Raw genomic sequence first — 22,289 nt, forward strand, 5'->3', positions numbered from 1 at the left:
TTTAGTAAAATGTTTTCTGTATTACTTTAGAGATTCGCATATCTGTTTCCATATCATTGAACATTCTAATCATAGCATTTCAACTTCATAAGCTGTATCTTATATGTCTTTATACCCCACATTTTATACAGAGTGGAAACACATTCAGCACACATTGAATTGGCAATGATGAATGAAAAAAACAGATTTCTGTATTACATTGCTGATGGATATGCATCAGTTAAATGTCTAATTATTTTTGCTTTCTATACAGACAAAATTTATGGAAGATGCATTATCTTCATAAAGTCATTTGGGAAAATTCAGAATGTGAAATATAGATAGCATGTAATATAGTAAATATTAAAATTCTTAAATATAAATTGTGTAGATAACATAAAGAATTTTACAAGTACCTAAATCACCACAATCAGGCAGTTGAAGAGAAGACTTACTACTGCCAGCATGTTTAGTGCCTTCGTTTAGAAAATGGTCAACGAAACTTTTAGATATATCTAAATCTCTTAGTACTCATATTCATTTGAATAAACAGATCTTCCAATGAAACAGGAGTACCTTAAGGCCAGGTACCATATGTGGTTAAATAGGTAGATATTTCAAATGTGTACATTCACGAGCATCTCTGGGGCAACTTGTCACACAACTTATGCCTGGGACCCACTGCCCTGGATTCTAATTCAGTAGGTCGAAGATGTGAGTAGATTTGCACGGTAATGAGCACTTTACATCATTTAGTTATTAAGTGGTCCACGTGTCCCATTAGAGAAACACTGGGAGTCCTACCTATTTTCTGTAAAATAATAAATGTTAAATGAATAAATGAAAAACTGAACAAATTAGAAAAAGAACCAAAAGTAGACCAAGTGTGGTGGCTCATGCCTGTAATTCCAGCACTTTGGGAGGCCGAGGTAGGCGGATCATTTGAGGCCAGGAGTTCAAGACCGGCCTGGCCAACGTGATGAAACCCCAATTCTACTAAAAATACAAAAAATAGCTGGGCATGATGGCATGCGCCTGTAGCCCCAGCTACTCAGGATGCAGAAGAAGGGGAATCACTTGAACCCAAGAGGCAGAGGTTGCAGTGAGCAGAGATCACACCACTGTACTCCAGCCTGGGTGACAGAATGAGGCTCTGTCTCAAAAAAGAAAGAAAGAAAGAAAGAAAAATTAGCAGAAGTACGCATGTGTAGTTTAGACATAGAAGGAACCTTACCATTTTCTCTCATAAATATGTGTGTCTACCTTGGAGGTTTTTGTAAGAATTTAAATGTGCAGGCTTGTTTATTTGTTCTAGCCTGTTAGGCATTTTTATTTTGCAGTCTTCTGTGGTATTATCTAATAAACAAAATGTGTACAACATTTTCATCTTGGATTCTTTTCAGTGGGTAAAAATGCAAGAAAACATTTTGGAGGATCTACTGCTGTACGAATATTATTAGTCAGGAGGCATAAACATATGGTAGGCTAGTGGCTCAAGCTCAACAAGTAATGTTTATAATCACAGACACATTTTCAATGTTATGAACTTGTGTATAGCAGAAAGTAATTCCCAGTTACAAGCCCCTACATATCAAGGTGATTGGGAAACAGTAGTCAGAGGTAATTTGCCGGCAATCGGGCACCTACATTGTTTACCAGCGAAGTAATAAGAAACAAAACAAAATGATACACAGGTAATCACATCCTGTTGATTCAACCCACAATTTTTGAAGTAAACATTCCCAGTGAAGTCTTTCCGACAAACATTCAGAATATGCCATAACCATTTACCTAGGATGTATTGAAAAGAGGAGCTTTTTCTTTATTTTTAAACAAATGAGCAATGCAGTAATTTATGGAAATTAATTTCACTGCTCTGTATTTTTGGCTTTAAAAATGTACTAAATGAAAAGGCTACACAGTGTTCCCTTAGTAAGACTTTATCAAAGACAAGAGTAAATTATTTTGCAATTACTGTATACATGGACTCATGAGAGAAATGGCCAACCAAACAAACAAAACATATTTTCTTACTTGGACTAGGTATATATAATTTATTATATCTTTATCCATTGGCTTAGCCTTTATAATTGAGTAAAATGCACTTCACTCTTGTGTATTATGTGCCTATGTGATCCCCATACACATATATTTGTTGGCATGACGTGATGAAGATAAAGTGTGAAGAAATGCATGGAAACATAATGGCAGGACTTTGCCTTTTTAATTGTTGTCTATTCAGCATATGGTCTTGAATCACCTGCACATAAATAAAACTGAATATTTGTATCCAACCCCCCTAGAGTTCATAAGTTAAATTCCTAACCCCAAATAGGATGGTATTTACAGATGAGGCCTCTGGAATGAAGGTAGGCTTAGATTAGGTCATGAGGAAGAGACCTTCATGATGAAAATAGTGGCTTAAAAAAATTAAAAAAAAAAAAAAAAAAGAGAGATTCCCCATCCTCTTCTCAGTGCTTGCAAAGAAGAAAGCCCATGTGAGGACGCTGTAAGAAAGTGGCCATATGCAAGCCATGCAGAGACACCTCACCAGGAATAAAATCATCCGGTACCTCGATCTTGGACTTTCTAGCTTCTGGAAGTGTGAGAAATAAATCTCTGTTTTTAAAACCACCGAACTTATGGTATTTTGTTCTGGCAGTCTGAGCAGATTAATACAATAGTCTATTGGAGATATGTGTAAGCCAGTCCCACTTCGGATTACTAAATGAAAATTTCTGGGGACTGAATACAAGCAATTTGTTCATTGAGGAAACTTCAGGATAATTTTAAACAGAAGTTTGAAGACCAATAGCAATATTCTAAAAATTAGAGTGACAAAATAATTGATCGTCCAAACTGCCACACTGTTTTAAATAAAAGGGAGCATTGGAAAAGTTAAGCTAGGACAAGGTAGTCTGAACATTTCCTGAAAATACCATTACATATGATCATTTTGCCTGTATAGCTTCACATTTAACCCATTTTTTATTAAAACGATCGTTCTGCTTGATGTTTTCACTATGGTCAAATGTAGCTTCGTGCATAAAATTTGGGCCGGGGGGAATCAATGTATATATCTGTGTGGTGAGGGTGTAGGTGTGTGTTTACTCATAACATATATTTTATTCTGTTAAAAAAAAAGACAGCTATTATGCTAAGCATTGAGAATGGAATGTAGGCTGTGAATTACTCTTGAATTTAATTCTTTTTATCACAATATTGGTAAGATATAAATGTTTGCCATTTTCCCCTAACTTATTTCAACATTGTTCACAAATTCAGGTAAATTCATTATACAATCCAGAAACCACACTTATTTGTGTTTACCCAAATGAGTTGAAAATTTGGGTTTATACAAAAACCCATACGTAGATGTTATGCAGTTTTCTTCCTAATCACTGAAACTCGGAAGCAAGTAGATGGCCTTCAGTAAGTGAGTAAATAAAATAAATTGTGATCCATCCAGATAATGGAATATTAGTCAGAGTTAAAAGGAAATGAGCTACCATGCTGTGAAAAGACATAAAGAAACCTTAAATGCATATGACTAAGTAAAAGAAACCAATCTGAAAGGCTAACTGTATGATTCCAATTACATGACATTTGGAATAGGCAAAACTATGAAGGCAGTAAAAAGATTAGTGGTTGCCAGGGGCTGGGGTAGGGGAGGGATAAATGATAGAGAAGAGACAATTTTTAGAGCAGTGAAACTATTCTTTTGGTACTATGAAGTAGTTTAATGTCATCATAGCTGTCAAAACCCATAGAACATAAAACACCAAGTGTAAACCCTATTGTAAAATCTGGACTTTGGATAGTAAAGATGTGTCAATGTAGGTTCATCAATAGTAGCAAATGTACCATTCTGGTATGGAACGCTGTAAGTGGGGATGCTGTGCTCATGGAGGAGGTAAAGGGTATATGGGAATTTTTTGTACTTTCTGCTCAATTTTACTGTGAAAGGACCTCAAACTGCTCTAAATAGAGTCTATTTAAAAGGAAAAATACGAAGTTACTGTGTATCAGTTGTACTTTAAGTTATCCCAGAAAATGCATCTGGGCTTCAGGTTAAAAAGTGATCATCTTTTACTGAAATCATGTTGCTATGGCAATTTGACTGTAACACTTTCTGATTATCTGTATGTCTCCAGCAGGGGTCATAGTTAAGCACATGCAGTTGGGCCATCCTCAAGAGAGTTGTGATTTGTTTGTTTGTTTGTTTGTTTTTTGTTTTGTTTTGAGATGGAGTCTCACTCTGTCACCCAGGGTGAAGTGTAGTGTGCAATCTTGGCTCACTGCAACCTCCACCTCCCAAGCAGTTCAAGCAATTATCTTGCCTCAGCCTCCTGACTAGCTGGGACTACAGGTGCCCACCACCACGCCCGGCTAATTTTTTGTATTTTTAGTAGAGACAGGCTTTCACCGTGTTAGCCAGGATGGTCTTGATCTCCTGACCTCGTGATCTGCCTACCTCGGCCTCCCAAAGTGCTGGGATTACAGGCCTGAGTCGCCATGCCCAACCAAGAGTTGTGATTTTAAATTAATCCCGAGACAATCCTTTCAGAGAAGTATGGGTCCTTTTTGGATATGGTCTTTTCTATTCAGGAGCAAATTTGGCTGGCAAGTTTCTTCCCATTCCATCCTGTAAGTGGTTGTAGATATGTGTCATTCACTTCATAATACTTAGTTTTACCTTTACATATCTATTTTGCAAAATTCACTAATAATTTTATTGTAAACCTTTATCTTTGATAATAATCTCATATTTCTCCCCACCAAAAACAAGTCCCATTTATAATTAATTCTCCTTAGGAAAGACAGCTTTACTTTTTTCAAGTAGTAGAAAACATAAATTTCTTTCATAAAACAATTTCATAAATTATTTGCTTGTTCATTTCTGTATCAATTCAGTTCCTACTAATGTAATTATCACATGATAAAACATTGTTTTTTTAATAAGAGTGCTTGAGGCTTTTTCATATGCATGAGTTAGATGAATCATTTATTATCATATTATTATAATTTCTTTTGATAAGAATAATTTTCATTTCTATTTAGCTTCAGGAAAGTTTTTCTGAATTCCCTCAATTATATATTCACAATATGTGAAAGTTATGGGATCTACTCTTCTGATACCTGAGGCTCTCCTCTCAAAGTCATTATTACATAGCCAATCAATTCAGTAAAAAAAGAAAATAGTGATTTACTTTTTTATGTTCAAAATAAGTGTAAAACAAGTCATTGAATACTCCTTTCTGCTTTTAAAAGGCTATTTTATCATAAATATATAACTCCTTTCTTCTCATAAATGAAAATATTGTCCATAAAAGTATTTGGTAAAGCTTATAGATAACAGTTATAATCGACAACTTCTTAAGAATTGTACTGTAACTAATCAAGTGTGAGTTTGATTGAAAGTCATTGGTGTATTTATTAAAGATGACATGATTAAAATATTTTTAATGAAAATACATTTATGAAAAAATGACTTATGTTTGAAGGATCAAATATGTTTATATATTATAATTATATGCATATATAGATGGACATATAAATACATATATACACATAAATATACATATATTTATACACATGTTTATAATCTCATGGACATGAGGACAATATTCTATGTTATGGCATAGTTAATATCCCCTGAGTAAGCGTTATCCTCCGGAAAATGTGTTTTTAGCTTTAAAATGTAAGACTCTATTAACAGAGCTATTTAATTGATGTATGTTGAGGTAGGTGTTTATGTATGCATAATCACAAATGGGTATTTAATAGTTTTAATTTCTTTATCAACCCAAGGGTTCATCATGCAAAAGTGTGTTAAACATCCCTCTTTGCACTACTATGATAAAAAATGTGATTTTTTTACATATGATTTATACAATAAACCCTATCAGTTTCTTTATTTTGCCTAAATACTAAGTATTTTAACTAAATACTTAGTTCTCCTTAAAGTTGTTTTCTAACAAAAATAGTGACTTTCTTAGTCTTTGATACATGTTAAGATGCCTCCTGCCTACAATCACTGTTTAAGTGTCCAAACTCCTCAAATGTTTTCCATCATTAAACATTGATAACTCTGCCAGGAAGCTATGTAAATTGTTCTATAAAGAGGAAAATTAGCTTCTGCTTAAATCAATATGCCCATCTTAGTTGACACTTCTGAGGAGCTCAAGTTGTAAAATGTTCAGCACACTAGCACTAGGAATAGGGTGTCAGGACTGTCCTTCAGGGACCATGTACTTTTTTTGTTTTTTTTTTTTTTTTTTTTTTTTTTTTTTTTTGAGATGGAGTCTCGCTTTGTCGCCCAGGCTGGAGTGCAGTGGCATGATCGCCGCTCACTGCAACCTTGTCTTCCGGGTTCAAGCGATTCTCCTGCCTCAGACTCCTGAGTAGCTGGGATTACAGGCATGTGCCACCACACCCAGATAATTTTTTTGTATTTTTAGCAGAGACGGGTTTCACCACATAGGCCAGGCTGGTCTCAAACTCCTGACCTTGTGATGCGCCCACCTCGGCCTCCCAAAGTACTGAGATTACAGGCATGAGCCATGTCGGGACCAAGGGACCATCTATGTAAGGAATGCAGAGAGATAGGCATCTTAATTTACTTAATAGGATGTTTGGGGCATGGGATAATAAGTAAATTTTTCAAAGAGACAGTATTCATGCATTGGTAAGGTATTGTTTTTTCTCAGATGTGAGGCTTTATCCCAAAAATATGCTATTTTAAAAGACATTTGTTAAAATATGTATGTATGTTTGTTGATACTTGTTTATTGTATAGCTCATACGGTTTATTAAAACATATCTATTCCAGGAGTTATTAGAACGGCCTTACATAACATGGACAGAGAAGCCAGAGAACATTACTCGGTGGTCATTCAAGCCAAAGACATGGCTGGGCAAGTTGGAGGGCTTTCTGGGTCTACAACAGTCAACATCACCTTAACTGATGTCAATGACAACCCACCACGCTTTCCTCAAAGTACGTATTTGTTTTCCATGATTTGAATTTATCATTATCTTTTTATGTAAAGATGAAATACTTGAACAATGTTATGTTACTGTTTCCTTAAGTGGAATTGTTCTGTTTTTGTGCTGTATGGTCACCCTTCTTCCTGTAAGACTCATGAAAAACACTCCAGCTATGGTCTTCTGAACCTAGGAAATAACTGGGAACATGTTCAGAGTGGGAGTTTCATTTGGCATCAAGTTAAGTATTAAAAATGATGTGGTGTTACTAAAATCTGGCACCTTGCCTTTGCCGCTGTAGCTGTGTATTCTTAAAGTATTCATGGGGATGTTGAAAATGTATTTTGATGTGGACATTCTTCTCATGCAATCTTATTCCATACATACTTTCTGTGACTAAAATTAAAAAAAAAAAACTCTTCATGTTATGAATTAATGCTCAATTAAGATGCATGCATGCAAGCACACACATACACACACACGTGCATGCGCGCACACACGCACACACAGACACACACACACACACTCATTATCCAAAAGCAAGTTGCAGCTAATATGGTAAGATGGAGTCTCAGAGTAAAATATAAGACTTGAAAACAGAAAGCATAATTCAGTAGGCAATTTGGGGAGACAGGAGAGATATGAATCCTGTGGGTTTGGAGGGAGATGGTGTTTATGACATGTTCCAAACGTAAAGGATATAATTATAATATATTTGAGTATTTTAAAAATGGAAGATACTATAGATAACATTTTATACGGCAGTCACAAATATCCTACCGAGGAGTTGTCTCTTACATTCATCTTACAAATGATTTTTAAAAACTGTCATAGATTAGATGCTTTGGTATGTCATAAAGGCTCTTCTCAAGTCAGAGTGAAATGCTTTTCTCAGCTTTATCTCTTGTCTCTTAATAGTATTGGCAGTACACCTCAGGCCTAGACACAGTGGAATGCTGCCTCCTCCTAAAATATAGCACTTTGTACATCCTTACTTCAACTAAAATTTTTCTTTATTCACAGCCCTTTGTTAAAATCCCTTTTACAAACTTCTCTGAAATTCCTGTTGCAGAATTAGAAGATACTGTTTTTTCCGTCTTGCAGAGCACTTCTGCGTGCTTGTTCATGTTAGACTAATTTCTGCAGGTACATAGATCCCCTTCCACTTATGAGATCCTGTAATAGGAAGACATTGAATTGTTTTTGTAAACTTAGGTGTTCAGCCCAGCGAGTACCCAGCATTGGATAATTGATTCTTAACGAGTAAATTAGTTGAATTTAAATACTCTGTCAAACTACCATTATTAAAAGATTATTATTAAATGCATGCAAATCATAGTCATAGTTAAGTAAAATTCATTTTAAAATATTGATGCCAGAGATAAGATAATGTTACTTGGTGCGTTCATGTGGCCTTTGCTCTATGAAAAAAGTACAGATCACAGGTAAGTTCACATTTTATTGAGCCATAAAATATAATTAAATTTTAAAACATTTTACAGATTAGGATGAACCTTTGTATCACTGTTATCACTTAGTTCAAACAATATGCATATACATATATATCACCATGAGGTAAATGTTATTACTTCATAGATCGGTACGATTGAAGTTGAAGATTAAAAAAAGATAATAAGTGATAATACAGACTCAGAAGAATATAAACTTTATTTTAATTTAGGATACCAACTTGCCTATCTTTTTTTCAAATAGATTCTACCACCACTATTTTCAAGATGTACATTCATATTATAGCCTTAATAGAAAACTCAGGTTGTACATCATAGGGTTCAGTAAATGCTAGTTTGTAGTACATATAGCATCTCCCATTCTCTTTTTCTCCATCTCTTCCTAAAATAATTATTAAATTTACAGGTTTATTAAGACTGACTTTAGAGATTTACAGAACATTTTAATTGTGATGGATATAAGGAATATTATTCATATAGATGAATATAGATATATAATAAAGAGACATTTGTTCCTAATTTTATTATTTTGATCAATAATAGTGTTAGTGTTGAAGCATCAGTGTACAATAAAATAATCTCTTTACCTGACAAACAGAATAAGTGTATACCCTCTGAGTTAACTCACTGTGTCTAATGAATTCTATCTTTCTTCAGTCAGTAACATTCCAGGAGAACGGCTGACAGATATAAATCCTGCTGCATTTCAAGGTGTTCTTAGAGTTTTGAAAAACTTTGGGTTTCTTAAAATATACTTTATTTTGCACTCCATTTGAACAAAACAATGCTGCCTTTGCAAAAGTTTGGTGTCACCATGACAAAAGTAGCTTGTAGTGAAGTGCTCTTTAATTTATCCATAAATTGCAATTTATTAAATAAACAGCTATGTATCTAGTGGGGAAGTATTGTATACTGCTTGGAGAAAAGAAATGATATAAGGACATGTATTCACAAAATACCATGACATGAGCAAGTCTATACACAGTTCAAATTCTATAAAGTTCATATCCTGTCATCAAATGGAACCAGTAGTTGAATTGTTTCTCTTAATGTGAGGTTTTTTCAGTTGCCCTTTCTACTTCTTTCTCTCATCACCTGTCTGAGACAGTTATACTTCTTACAATTGACTCTTGTATAAACATCCCCCACTACAAATTTTGGAAAAAAATATTCTCTCAAAGTGTTTTTTCCTCCATGGTTAATCTACCATGCTTGAGAAAGTGAGTAGGGTAGTTATATTGCATGGTAATTAGTTATCACTTTATCTTGAAGTAAATAGGCTTTGAGTAAGTGTTTGAGAGGTAGTAAATTAGAGCTAATAATTTGTTTTACAATGTCTCTACTCTAGAGAGTTACAAACTCAGTAGCTTAGGATACAAGTCAGATAAATGGCTTGAAGGAAACAGGTTGCTTGTCAGTATCAGGAATGTGAAAAAGGAGCATAGAGACTGGATAATGCATGCCCAACTGCAAGGGTAGTTAATTCAAATTGATGCCTACCTTTGGGCTACATGGTGTTGGAAAAGGAGCCACTGAAACAAAACAAAACAATATGAAAAGACTCATAGTGAAAGAAAACAAATCAGCCCATCTATGACTTGAAATTCTACTCAAAGTACACAAATGATGTGCACTTCTCCTTCTAGAGAAAATCATCTATCTAAAGATATAAAATTCCCTAGTGTTAGTTCTTTTATTAAAGATCATCTATCTTATTCATCCATTTCCTGTTCTGGATTTTAAAAACTGTATTCTGGGTTATGGTTGTTGCATAACTTATTCTTGGATAGATTAAAAGTCACTGACATTTACTATTCTGCACAAACCATATGCATATAAAATTCAATACTTTACATGAAAGTTTACAAAACAAACCTTCTATATCCTAAATGGAAGGAATTATATCGTTATATTGAGGATCGCTCTTGTAAGGTAAATAATCTAGTAACAGAAAGAAGCATAACACATGCCAAATAATCACAATGAATCAACCTTTAGGGCTTGATCCTCCAATATTACATTGCACCAACTGCAGCCACAAGTGAGCTTAAGTTTTTGGGTACTTACTATCATTATGTTAGATTAATCTAACATAACTTTCTCCAGAACTTAAATGATAGCAAATTGCCAAGGATGTAAACTCACTTGTGACTGCAGTTGGTTTAGTATCATGTAATATTGGAGGATCAAGCTCTAAAAGTTCAATAGATGGCAGTATTTCCCATAAAGTTAGTAAACATCACAATTGTTTAACTGGTTTGGACAATGTATAATGTTAATGAAAAAGAAAATATTGCTGAAGATATTGGCACTGATGTGATACTTTTAGGGGAGAGCTGTTTTTTTTTTTATTTTCATTGTTATGAGAACAAATATGAATTTATATAGTATTTTCATCATTAACATTGTGTTTGAAACAAATTAAAAGAAAAAAAAGTTTCACCCTTGACCCATCAAAATGTGCAGGATTTTTTTTTTTTTTTTTAATTATCAAAGAATTGGGGTCTTTCTAGTGTCTTTTGAAAATGATATCTGGGTCATTTTATTATGGTTGCAGGCATATATTTTGAAACATTTTGAGCATTTATTTAAAATACCAGTATATATTTGATTTTGATAACTGTTCCTAATCACTTTAAAATAAGGTAAATTTTGTAGCTGCTTGGTTAGTGTTCTATATATGTAAATTTCATTCCAGTTTATTCCTTGTACCATTCCAATTTTCTATATCCTTATAGAATGTTTGCTTGTCTATTATTGAGAGAGATGTTAAAGGCTTCCAAGATGTTAGTGGATGTTTCCATTTCTCTTCTTTTCCCTCTAATTTTTCTTAGATGCAATTTGAAACCATGCTATTGGATGCACACAGGTTGAAAGTTTTGATATCTTTCTCTTGATTAAAATTGTTTTATTGTGAAACATATCTCTATAGTTCTAATAATGCTGCATACCTTAAAGTCTAATTTGTCTCCTATAGCTATTCCAGAGTTTTCTTTTTTTTCCTTCATATCTTTTTGGTTATGGTTTGCATGGTATAATGCTTTCTATAATTTTACTTTCAAACTTTATTGTTCTTAATTTTTTATTCTTAATTTATACATGTTTCTTGTGACCAATTAGCTAATATTTTTGTTTTTTAGTTTAAAATGACGTTATAATTTCTCTTGCTTTTGTTGATTTACTACACTTATAATTACCTTAATTACTGACATAGTTTCATTTAGGTATATCATTTGCTATTTGTCTAATATTTTCTTCTCTTTTTTCCCTTCTCTCATATTCTTTGAATTATTTAATTTCATTAATTTTGTCCTCCATTCAGTGTTTTAAAATTTTACATTTTTACACTTTTTTCTATTTAAATAACACTATAGATATTATTATTTATTTCACTCTACCTTAAATTATTTCATTGCTTGAAAATAGAACAACTTTAAAACTGTTTAATGTCATTAACCCTTTGTTGCTTTTTTTTCTATTTTTGTCATCTTATATATTCAGTCCTATATGAAATTGTCATTATTGCTGTTGTGTTTATAACAAATAATTATTTTTTAAGTCAAGAATAATTTACCCCTCCTGGTACTATTTATTTCTCTTTGAATTTCTGTATTTCATTCTAGAATTATTGTTTTCTAAGGGGAATTATAAATTTCCTAAAAATACTGTGTTTTCCCATTTTAGTGATAGACAGCTGGCAATAATTTTCTCAGCTTTTCTGTATAAATTTACAATTTTGCCTTTATTTGTAGAGGGCATTTCCAATCAGAGTAGAATTTTAGTTTGAAAGATTTTCTCTGTTTCAATAATTATTAATATAATTTGCTGTTTACCATCTTGTTCATTGAAAAAAGCAACTGTAGAATTGCTTTACTGTACATTAGTTTATTGTAGTTTAATGCATCTTTCTTCTCTTAAGATATTCTTTGTTGTATTTTGTTTTCAAAAGTTTAACCTACAAAGTACCTAGGTATTTACTTTTTAAAAATCTGACTTATTGTTGTAATGATTTTTTAAGCTATCTTTTGTTAGTTTTGAGAAACTCTTGGTCAGAATTTTTCCAAGTATTTCTTCCACCTCATTTTCTCACTTCTCTTCTACTAGTTCTACAAAATATGTCAGCTAGGTATTTCAATTATATACATCCATCTTTACTGTCTTTGCTGTATAATAGTTATTATTCTACAGTTTTTTACAGTCTTCTTTAACCTGGATATTTTATATTAACCTATGTTCTAGTACACCAATCCTTTCTTCTGTTTTTTATTCAGCAATTAAACCCATCTATTAAATATATTAGGTACACACTTCAGCATTGATATTTTTGTTCTAAAATTTTTATTGGGTAGTAGATACAGATGATTAGTATCTGTTGAAATTCCCCATCCTTTTCTTTATTTAAACATATTAACCATACTTATTTCAAATCTCTTTTGTAGAATTCTAATATCATAATCATGCCTAGGCATTTTTTTTTTAATTTTTTCTTTCTTAGTTTTAGTCAATGCTCATTTTTAATCATGCCTTTGAATTACTGATTGAACATTACATAAAGGAGTTGCAGAGGTTCATGATTATGCAATCTTTCAAAGAGGGGCGAGTTATTTCTTGCAGACATATAGAGTGTGGATTACTTAAATCAGTTGGATTCTGTTAGCACTAGCTTATTTTATTTATCTCCTTACTTCCGAGAATTAACTCTTACTCCTGAATCTAGATCTTTCTTCATTTACTCTCCACTAGTCTCAAGTGTTTACTAATTTCTGACTCCCCAGTACCTCATGGCTGCTGAAATCTCTGCCTAGCGCCTTTGCCTTCCAGATATACATTCTCTTGGTTTCTCTGCGCCTCTACATATGTCAAAGTAGTGGGTGTGTCTACAATTACCACAAGAAAATTGGCATCACTTACCTAAGGTTTCTTCTTCTCTGTGCTTTTGTCCTCAATTTCTCAGCCCCTGTGCCAGCTCTGAGCTCCAACCTGCCTCCAAAAGCTCCACAATTTCTGCTTGGACTCTTTCCCCTAGCACTACATATTTTAAAATGCCCTCAGTGTATTTGCATATAAAATTTGTTTTGTTATGGTTTCTTTCTCTCAAGAATCATACTTCATCCAGAGTTCCCTACATTAATTGCTCTTCAATGCCTTAAAACAGTCATTTTCTGTATACTGTGCAGCATTTATGGTTGTTTTATATGGCAGAGTTAGATATACCACTCCATCATATCCAGATTTGAAAGATCATTCCACTTAAGTTTAAATGGAAGGATTATGGAAGATAATTAGATGTATTCTGTATCAATTTGATATTCTATGTGGCTAAATTGAAAGGATGAACTCTAAAATAAAGCTGAAATTATTAAATTAACTTATGAGTAATATTATTATTTTATTTTCATTTAGCCCTCATAAAAACACAATATTTTTTATCTTACATCACGATATTTAATTTATAAAGACAATCGAGAATTAATTTATTATATATTATTATATTACATAAGACACATACACCTGTAGATCATATTCTTTCTGACAAAGTAATTGCTATAAATAAATAATAGTATTACATTCTGATTTCAGAGTTGAATATTTTGAAATTATAAGGAGTTGTCTGTTTAGAAATGTACTAGTCATGACATTTCAATGGTATTATGGTTTGTTTTTAATCTATGTGGTTGTGTACCATAACAAAGTTGCAGAATAATTCCTTTTCCTTTACATAATATTTTGTTTAGGTAGAAATCAAATCATTTCCAAGAAATGATTTGATTCTTATAGGTAGGCATTAAAATTAATTTGTACACCTTCAAAGAATGCTTAAAAAGTGGACTGTTTCAATTAAAATTTCCAACAGTCTTTCTTCAAGCATTTATGTGTTATTTATGATTAAAAATGAGAGGAAACAAAGTGTTCCACTATAGTATTACTTGGAAGAAAAAAAAATTCTGTAGAATAATCAGCTTTCCTATAGTGCATGTTGACACATAGAAACAGAATGTATTGGGTTAAACAATTTTAAAGATGTTTCTGAGAACAGTAAAGATTCTGATAGAGGAAAATTGCCCTTTTAATGTATGGCAAATGGCAGTAGTATGTAAATTTACTTGATTTATGTTTTAAAAAACATTGCACGTAGAGCCAACCACAATGCTTAATAATCAATATTCAACATAAGTCTCTTAAATGCAGGAAAATCTCAGAATACTTGTGTGTGTGTGTGTGTGTGTGTGTGTGTGTGTGTGTGTGTGTGTATGTGTGTGTGTGTTTTAATTTGAAATTAGCATTCTCAGCATAAACTATATTTGCATAAACATTTAAAGTGGAGATTGTAAAAACTCTCTGATTAATTTTATCAGGAAAGACAGGCAAACTGTAAGTCAGACATCATAGTTTCTAACCACTCACATGTCAAGTCAGTTTTCCCCGAGAAGCATCTCACTTTCTCAAGTAAATATTATAAAATAGTAAATAGTTCTAACAAATGTAATGATTAAATTTATTACAGAGTTTGTAGTATAGGTCCTTGGGCTAATCATAGGGAATGACTTATTCAAGTAACTGACAAAATTACTGTAGTAAAGACACAAGGTCTTTTATTTTTTTTTTTATTTTTTATTTATTTATTTATTTATTTTTTGAGACGGAGTCTCGCTCTGTGGCCCAGGCTGGAGTGCAGTGGCCGGATCTCAGCTCACTGCCAGCTCCGCCTCCCGGGTTTACGCCATTCTCCTGCCTCAGCCTCCGGAGTAGCTGGGATTACAGGCGCCCGCCACCTCGCCCAGCTAGTTTTTTGTATTTTTTTAGTAGAGACGGGGTTTCACCGTGTTCGCCAGGATGGTCTCGATCTCCTGACCTCGTGATCCGCCCATCTCGGCCTCCCAAAGTGCTGGGATTACAGGCTTGAGCCACCGCGCCCGGCCTTTCACAAGGTCTTTTAAAAAGCAACTAGAATCAATGCTGTCCTGGAGGAAAAGAAGTATATTAAAAGAGACAAGCCTCAGTGAGACAAATGCCTTTTTATTATTCCCATCATATCATCCTTCCTTAAATGTACTTTACATAATCATTAGTATTTTATGATGCAGTCTAAGAAATTATGTGAAAGGATCACATATGGCATACAAAATTATGGTGCATCCAGATACAAAGCTATTACACAGTGAGATCTGTATTCCTAAGTTGTGTAAAATTATGTAGTCTTAAAACCAGAATAAATTATTCTAGCACTACTTGAAGAAATTAAAAAGGAAAAAAAAAAACTTCTAATGAGTTAGAATATAATTTATAAATTATTCACATATATTTGGAATACAAAAAGATTTTATTGATATAATATAAACAATTCGGTGCCTAAAGTTGAAAAATGCACATTGCCCTACCTCATATCTCAGAAAATCTAAGCCTCACACACTGAAAATCTAAGCAAAACTAGCATTTTGAAGATAATTGTATTTTTTTAGTAATAACATATTCCACTTTTTTATGATTTTGGTCAGGTTTTCATCATAAATTCCCAGCATTTGTTGTATCTCTTCTTCATTTTTCTCATTCTGAAGAACAGCTCAATTAGTAGTTGTTCTCATTTTGATTTTATTTTTTGTAGTTAAAAAATATATACGATAATATTTAGCCTTTTAACAATTCTAATGTGTGCATTTAAGTAACACTATGTATATTCATATTGTTGTGCAACCAATAGTACTACTCATCTACAGAACTCTTTTCGTCTTGCAAACGTAAAACTTTGTGCCCAGTGTTTAATGGGTACTTTCCCATTTTCCCTCTCCTGAGTCTCTGGTTATTCAGCTTTCTGTCTCTACAAATTTTACTGTTCTAGGTACTTTATATAAGTGAAATCATGCAATATTTGTCTCTCTGTGCCTGGCTAACTTCAGTAAACATAACATTTCAAGGTTTATCCAGGCTGTAAGATGTATCAAATTTTAATTTCTTTTGTAATGATAATTAATATTTTATTTTATGTGTATACTGCATTTTATCAGTTCCTCTGCTGCTGCATGTTTGGGGTGATTCTACCTTTTGGCTATCATGAGTAAGGTGGCTGTGAATATGGGTGTACGAATATCTCTTTAACACCCCACTTTCAATGCTCTTAAGTATATATCCAGAAGTGGAATTGCTAGATCATGTGGTAATTTTATGTTTATTTATCTATTTATTTATTTATTTTGAGATGGAGTTTCGCTCTTCTTCACTAGGCTGGAGTGCGATGGTGCAATCTCGGCTCACTACACCCTCCGCCTCCTGGATTCAAGGGATTCTTCTGCCTCAGCCTCCTGATTAGCTGGGATTACAGGTGCCTGCCACCATGCCCAGCTAATTTTTTGTACTTTTAGTAGAGACAGAGTTTTACCATGTTGGCCAGGCTGATCTTGAACTCCTGACTGCAGATGATCCACCTGCCTCGGCCTCCCAAAGTGCTAGGATTACAGGCATGAGCCACCATGCCCTGCCATGTTCAATTTTTTTAGAGGCCTCCATACTGTTCTCCATAATGGCTGTACCATTTCACTGCTTCACTAACAGAGCACAAGAGTTCTAATTTCTCCATATCCTCACCAACACTAGTCATTGTCTTCTTTTTTTTTAATTTTAATTTTTTTATCTTCTTTAGAGAGATATCTATTCCAGTTCTTTGCCCATTTAAAAGATAGGAGTGTGTGTGTGTGTGTGTGTGTGTGTGTGTTTTGCAGTGTTGACTTGTAATAGTGTGCATTTATTTATGTCTTTAATTTCTTTCTACAATATTTTGTCATTGTCAGTGCACACATGATTAGATTCATTCCTAAATATTTTATCATTTTTATGTTATTATAAATGAAATTGCTTTATTTTCTTTTGCAATTATTCATTGTCGTGTAACTTTGCTGAATTGCTTTATTAGTTCTAAAAGTTTGTGTGTGTGTGTGTGTGTGGGTGTGTGTATTTGTGTAATCCCTATAGCTTTCTAAGTATAAGATCATGTTATCTGTGAACAGAGATAATTGTATTACTTCCTTCCCTATTCAGATGCTTTTAATTTCTTTTTCTTGCCTTATTACTCTGGCTAGGATTTCCAGTATTATGTTGAATAAAGTTCAAAAGTAGGCATCCTCTTTTGTTCCTGATCTTACAGTAAATGCATTTAATCTTTCACCATTTGAATATTAGTTGTGGGATTTTAACATATGGCTTTTAATTATGTTGAGGAAGTTTCTTTTATTTATAGTTCTATTTTATGTTTTTTTAATCATAAAATGGAATTGAATTTTGTCAATTGCTTTTTCTGTAGAATTGACATGACCTTGTGATTTTTTTTTTTCTTTATTCTGTTAATGGAAATGAAAATTAATTGATTTTCCTATGTTGAACTAAGTTTGCATTCCAGGAAAAAGGAATCCCAATTGCTCATGGTGTACATTCCTTTGATGTTATGCTGAAATCAGTTTACTAGTATTTTGTTAATAATTTTGCATTACTATTCATAAGGAATATTGGTTTTAATTTTCTGTTCTTTTAGTGTCTTTGTCTATTTTTGGTTTCAGGAGAATGCTGGTCTTATAAAATAAATTAGGTAATTTTCCTTGTTTTTTTACTTTTTGCATGATTTTGAGAATTAGTGTTAATTCTCCTTTAAATTGTTAGTAGAATTAAACCAGTACACCCATCTGTTGCAGGACTTTTCTTTCTTGGGAAGTTTTTGGTTGCTTATTGACTCTCCTTATTAGTAGTATGTGTATTCAGGCTTTTCATTTCCTCCAAATTTTGTCATGGTAAGTCATATTTATAAGAATATATTAATTATTTATAGATTATCCCGGTGGTTGGTGTTTGTTTGCAGCACTTCCTTGTAAAATCCTTTTATTTCTGTAAAATCAGGGTGTATTTCTACTTTATTTCTGATTGTAATTATTTGAGAATCCTCTTTATCTTTCTTAGCCAATCAATTTTGTTGATCTTTTCCTAGAGAGCACAGATCTTGGAACTGGCTTGTCACCTCCTGCAGACCAAGACCTCCTTGCCCTGGGAAGGGAACGGGGCAAGAGCAAGTTGAAACACCACAGATACTTAATGCTTGAGTTTATCTTTTCCTTAGTTGAGTATTTTCTTGCTTTCTGTCCACGTTTGAATGTTTCCAAGAGCTTTTATAAGTTTATTTCACCTAGTTTTAAGTCACTTTTTGATATTTCTATGAAGCTCTTGTTCCCTCATGGAAACATCAAAAGCAACTTAAAACTAGCTGAGCTAAACTTATAAAACTCTGGAAAATATTCAAATGTGTATAGGCTTGGAGCTTTGTAATCTGCCATTTTCCAATGTAAGTCCCATCTTTATTATTTAGGCATTTAAATCGTAAGTGCTACCAACACATTTAACTTTTCCAGATAAGAAAATAAAATAGTGTAAGGCATTAAAATACTACATAAAATAGTGTAAGGCATTAAAATACTATTAGTATTTNCTTAAAACTAGCTGAGCTAAACTTATAAAAACTCTGGAAAATATTCAAATGTGTATAGGCTTGGAGCTTTGTAATCTGCCATTTTTCCAATGTAAGTCCCATCTTTATTATTTAGGCATTTAAATCGTAAGTGCTACCAACACATTTAACTTTTCCAGATAAGAAAAATAAAAATAGTGTAAGGCATTAAAATACTACATAAAAATAGTGTAAGGCATTAAAATACTATTAGTATTTTAATATAATACTAATAATTTAATATAATTAAATTAGTATTTAAAATAGTGTAAGGCATTAAAATACTACATATCCTATAGTACATATTAATGTAGTAGATATTTCATTCAAGGAAAAAAAATTTTCCCCATGTACTTTCTATTTTTGTCATGAAAGTATCTAATAATTGCCAAGAATGTACAGACCTTCATGAAAACTATCTTTCTTTTTTTCAAGGCAAAGGACAGAAAAATAAATTCAAGTGTATAAATTATTGATATTTTATTGTTAAAATAATTAGGTATCTAGTATGAAAAAATAATTTAATTTAGAGGAGTGAGGAGAGATAACCCTTAGTCACCCTAAGCATTGACTTTAGTGTTTTAGAGAACAGCTGGCTCAGTAGATGTAAGTTAGCTTAAGAGATTAAAAGCTGGTACCAGCTGAAAAACTCTAGAGGCTTAATATTTATTTATTTATTTATTTATTATTATTATACTGTAAGTACTAGGGTACACGTGCACAACGTACAGGTTTGTTACATATGTATATACATGTGCCATGTTGATGTGCTGCACCCATTAACTCGTCGTTTACATTAGGTATTTATCCTAATGCTATCCCTCCCCCATCCCCACACCCCACAATAGAACCTGGTGTGTGATGTTCCCCTTCCTGTGTCCAAGTGTTCTCATTGTTCAAATTCCCACCCTAGGAGTGAGAACATGCAGTGTTTGGTTTTCTGTCCTTGCAGTAGTTTGCTGAGATGATGGTTTTCAGCTTCATCCATAACAAAGTGACCTTTACAGTTAAAGAGCTCCCCTGTTGCATGGCTAAATAGGTGCTCCAGTGCTCACTGTCTCTCCCACCCTGAAAACATGGAGAACATCATGGGAATTTCATGGGAATTGGATTCCTTTGTATTGAGGCTGTTTTTGTTTGTTTGTTTTGTTTTGTTTTGTTTTGTTTTGTTTTTTGAGACAGTGTGTCATTCTGTCGCCCAGGCTGGAGTGCAGTGGCGCGATCTGGGCTCACTGCAAGCTCCACCTCTCGCTGCCTCAGCCTCCCGAGTAGCTGGGACTCTAGGCGCCTGCCACCACGCCTGGCTAATTTTTTTTGTATTTTCAGTAGAGACGGAGCCACGATGGTCTCGATCTCCTGACCCAGTGATCCACCTGCCTCGGCTTCCCAAAGTGCTGGGATTACAAGTGTGAGCCACCGTGCCCTGCCAGCTCTGTGTTTTTTTAGTCACTCTTTACTGCTACACAAATCAGATAAAATATCGTCACAGAGCTGATGACTATTAAAATAATAACTGGAGGTGTTCTTTTCTCACTTATGTATATGATGACCAAAATATATACTGTGAGTGTACTGGGCCAGCATAATAAATATGAATATTTTTATATTCGTAAAAGCAGAGCTACATGTAAAGCACCATTATATCTGTTTTACTTTATAAATACTTGAAAAATTAATTCTTGCATTTTGAAAATACATGTTAAATGACTTGAATTTTTATAAAAAAGACACATAATCCATTATATAACAGATATTATTTACATCAATTTCTTCATTATATCAACTAGATTCATGATCTATGTTTTTTACATTATATAATCTTAAGACATGTATGAATATGTTGTATCTATTATTTATCTATATATAAATATATGTACATACACATATATGGAAATTATATCTGAAAGCTTAAAGTTATTTTATGGTAGAATACTAAATATGCTATCACTACAATCACAAAGCAATAAACATCAATTGAGTCATATAATTTTTTAAAATTATTTTAGTGATAAAACAACAAATTGCCTTTTTTCTATTTTGTCTTTTCCAATTTTTCATTAATACTCACATATTAGTGTGTAGTTATAAATAACCCTTTGTTATAAATACAAATTTGCATGTTATTTGCAAATTTCAGTAATTCTGTGAAGTTGGACAACCAGATTCTAAAAGTTATATTACCATTACTGTTTCTCTTTGGCTTAAATAGCTAGAGTTTACTACAGATAACACATCTGTTCATTGTGGGATGTCCTTTGATACTGCCAACTTGAGTAATTTTTAATACTAAACATAATTATTTATCAGTTGTAAGTTTCATGGACATAAACAATTTTAGAGAAGTGAGGAGAGAAGTTAATTTTGATGTCAAATTGATATTTTAAAAATATAATTATCATTGGTTTACATTTTAAATATTCTAAATAGTTTCAATTTACTTATTTTTAAAAAGACACAAGACTATAGATGCCCAGCATAAAGTTGGAGGTGACCATCATTTGAATATTTTAACAGAAACTCAGGATATGGTAGATGTGACTATTCATTTGGAAGCCATAAGTTTATATGTTGATGTTGAAACCACAAGAACAGATGTACCTTTCTGGAGTGTGTGTATAAGGAATAGAAATGAGGTACCAAGTTACGGACAATACTCTCTTTTAAGAAAAAAGTGAAAGATAAGTCTGTAATGAAACTGAGATGTTAGCAAAGTAGTGATACAACCAGGGAAGGGCTGTGTTCTAAAACTCTAGAGAGGGCCTTTCTTATAGCTGTAGCCTAAGTAAATTCTCCTGCATGTGCATATGGAGATATGTAAAGTAAAATTCATTTGACTGTTTCTAAATTAGAAAAACATAAGATTAGATTACTGGTAGCATATTATTAAAATAAATACTACATTCTAATTAATGAACTAGAACTATATACAACATCTTATTTACAACTCAAATTATGATTTTGAATAAAAATACAAAAAAAGATGAATATTGGCCAGGCACGGTGGCTCAAGCCTGTAATCCCAGCACTTTGGGAGGCCGAGACGGGCAGATCACGAGGTGAGGAGATCGAGACCATCCTGGCTAACACGGTGAAACCCCGTCTCTACTAAAAAATACAAAAAACTAGCCGGGCGAGGTGGTGGGTGCCTGTAGTCCCAGCTACTCCGGAGGCTGAGACAGGAGAATGGCGTGAACCCGGGAGGCGGAGCTTGCAGTGAGCTGAGATGGCGCCCCTGCACTCCAGCCTGGGCGACAGAGCGAGACTCCGTCTCAAAAAATAAATAAATAAATAAGATTAATATTAACTTAAAATCTAAATAACTATACTATTTGAATATATATTTGTGGAAATATATTACATTAATGTTTTTAAGA

General features: G+C 33.2%; 1 protein-coding gene across 4 annotated transcripts in view; it reads left to right on the plus strand.

The window, feature by feature from the left end:
- Positions 1–22,289, plus strand: part of CDH18 (cadherin 18) — a 1,176,273-nt gene that overhangs the window by 1,015,779 nt on the left and 138,205 nt on the right. For all 4 annotated transcript variants that reach the window (XM_017893219.1, XM_017893218.1, XM_017893220.1 and 1 more), the window contains one exon: positions 6,812–6,979. In XM_017893219.1, coding sequence (XP_017748708.1) covers positions 6,812–6,979 — 168 coding nt within the window. The remainder of the gene's footprint in view (positions 1–6,811; positions 6,980–22,289) is intronic.

The sequence above is a fragment of the Rhinopithecus bieti genome, unplaced genomic scaffold (genome assembly GCF_001698545.2).
Source record: "Rhinopithecus bieti isolate Rb0 unplaced genomic scaffold, ASM169854v2 scaffold_21891, whole genome shotgun sequence".
Taxonomy (NCBI): Eukaryota; Metazoa; Chordata; class Mammalia; order Primates; family Cercopithecidae; genus Rhinopithecus; species Rhinopithecus bieti.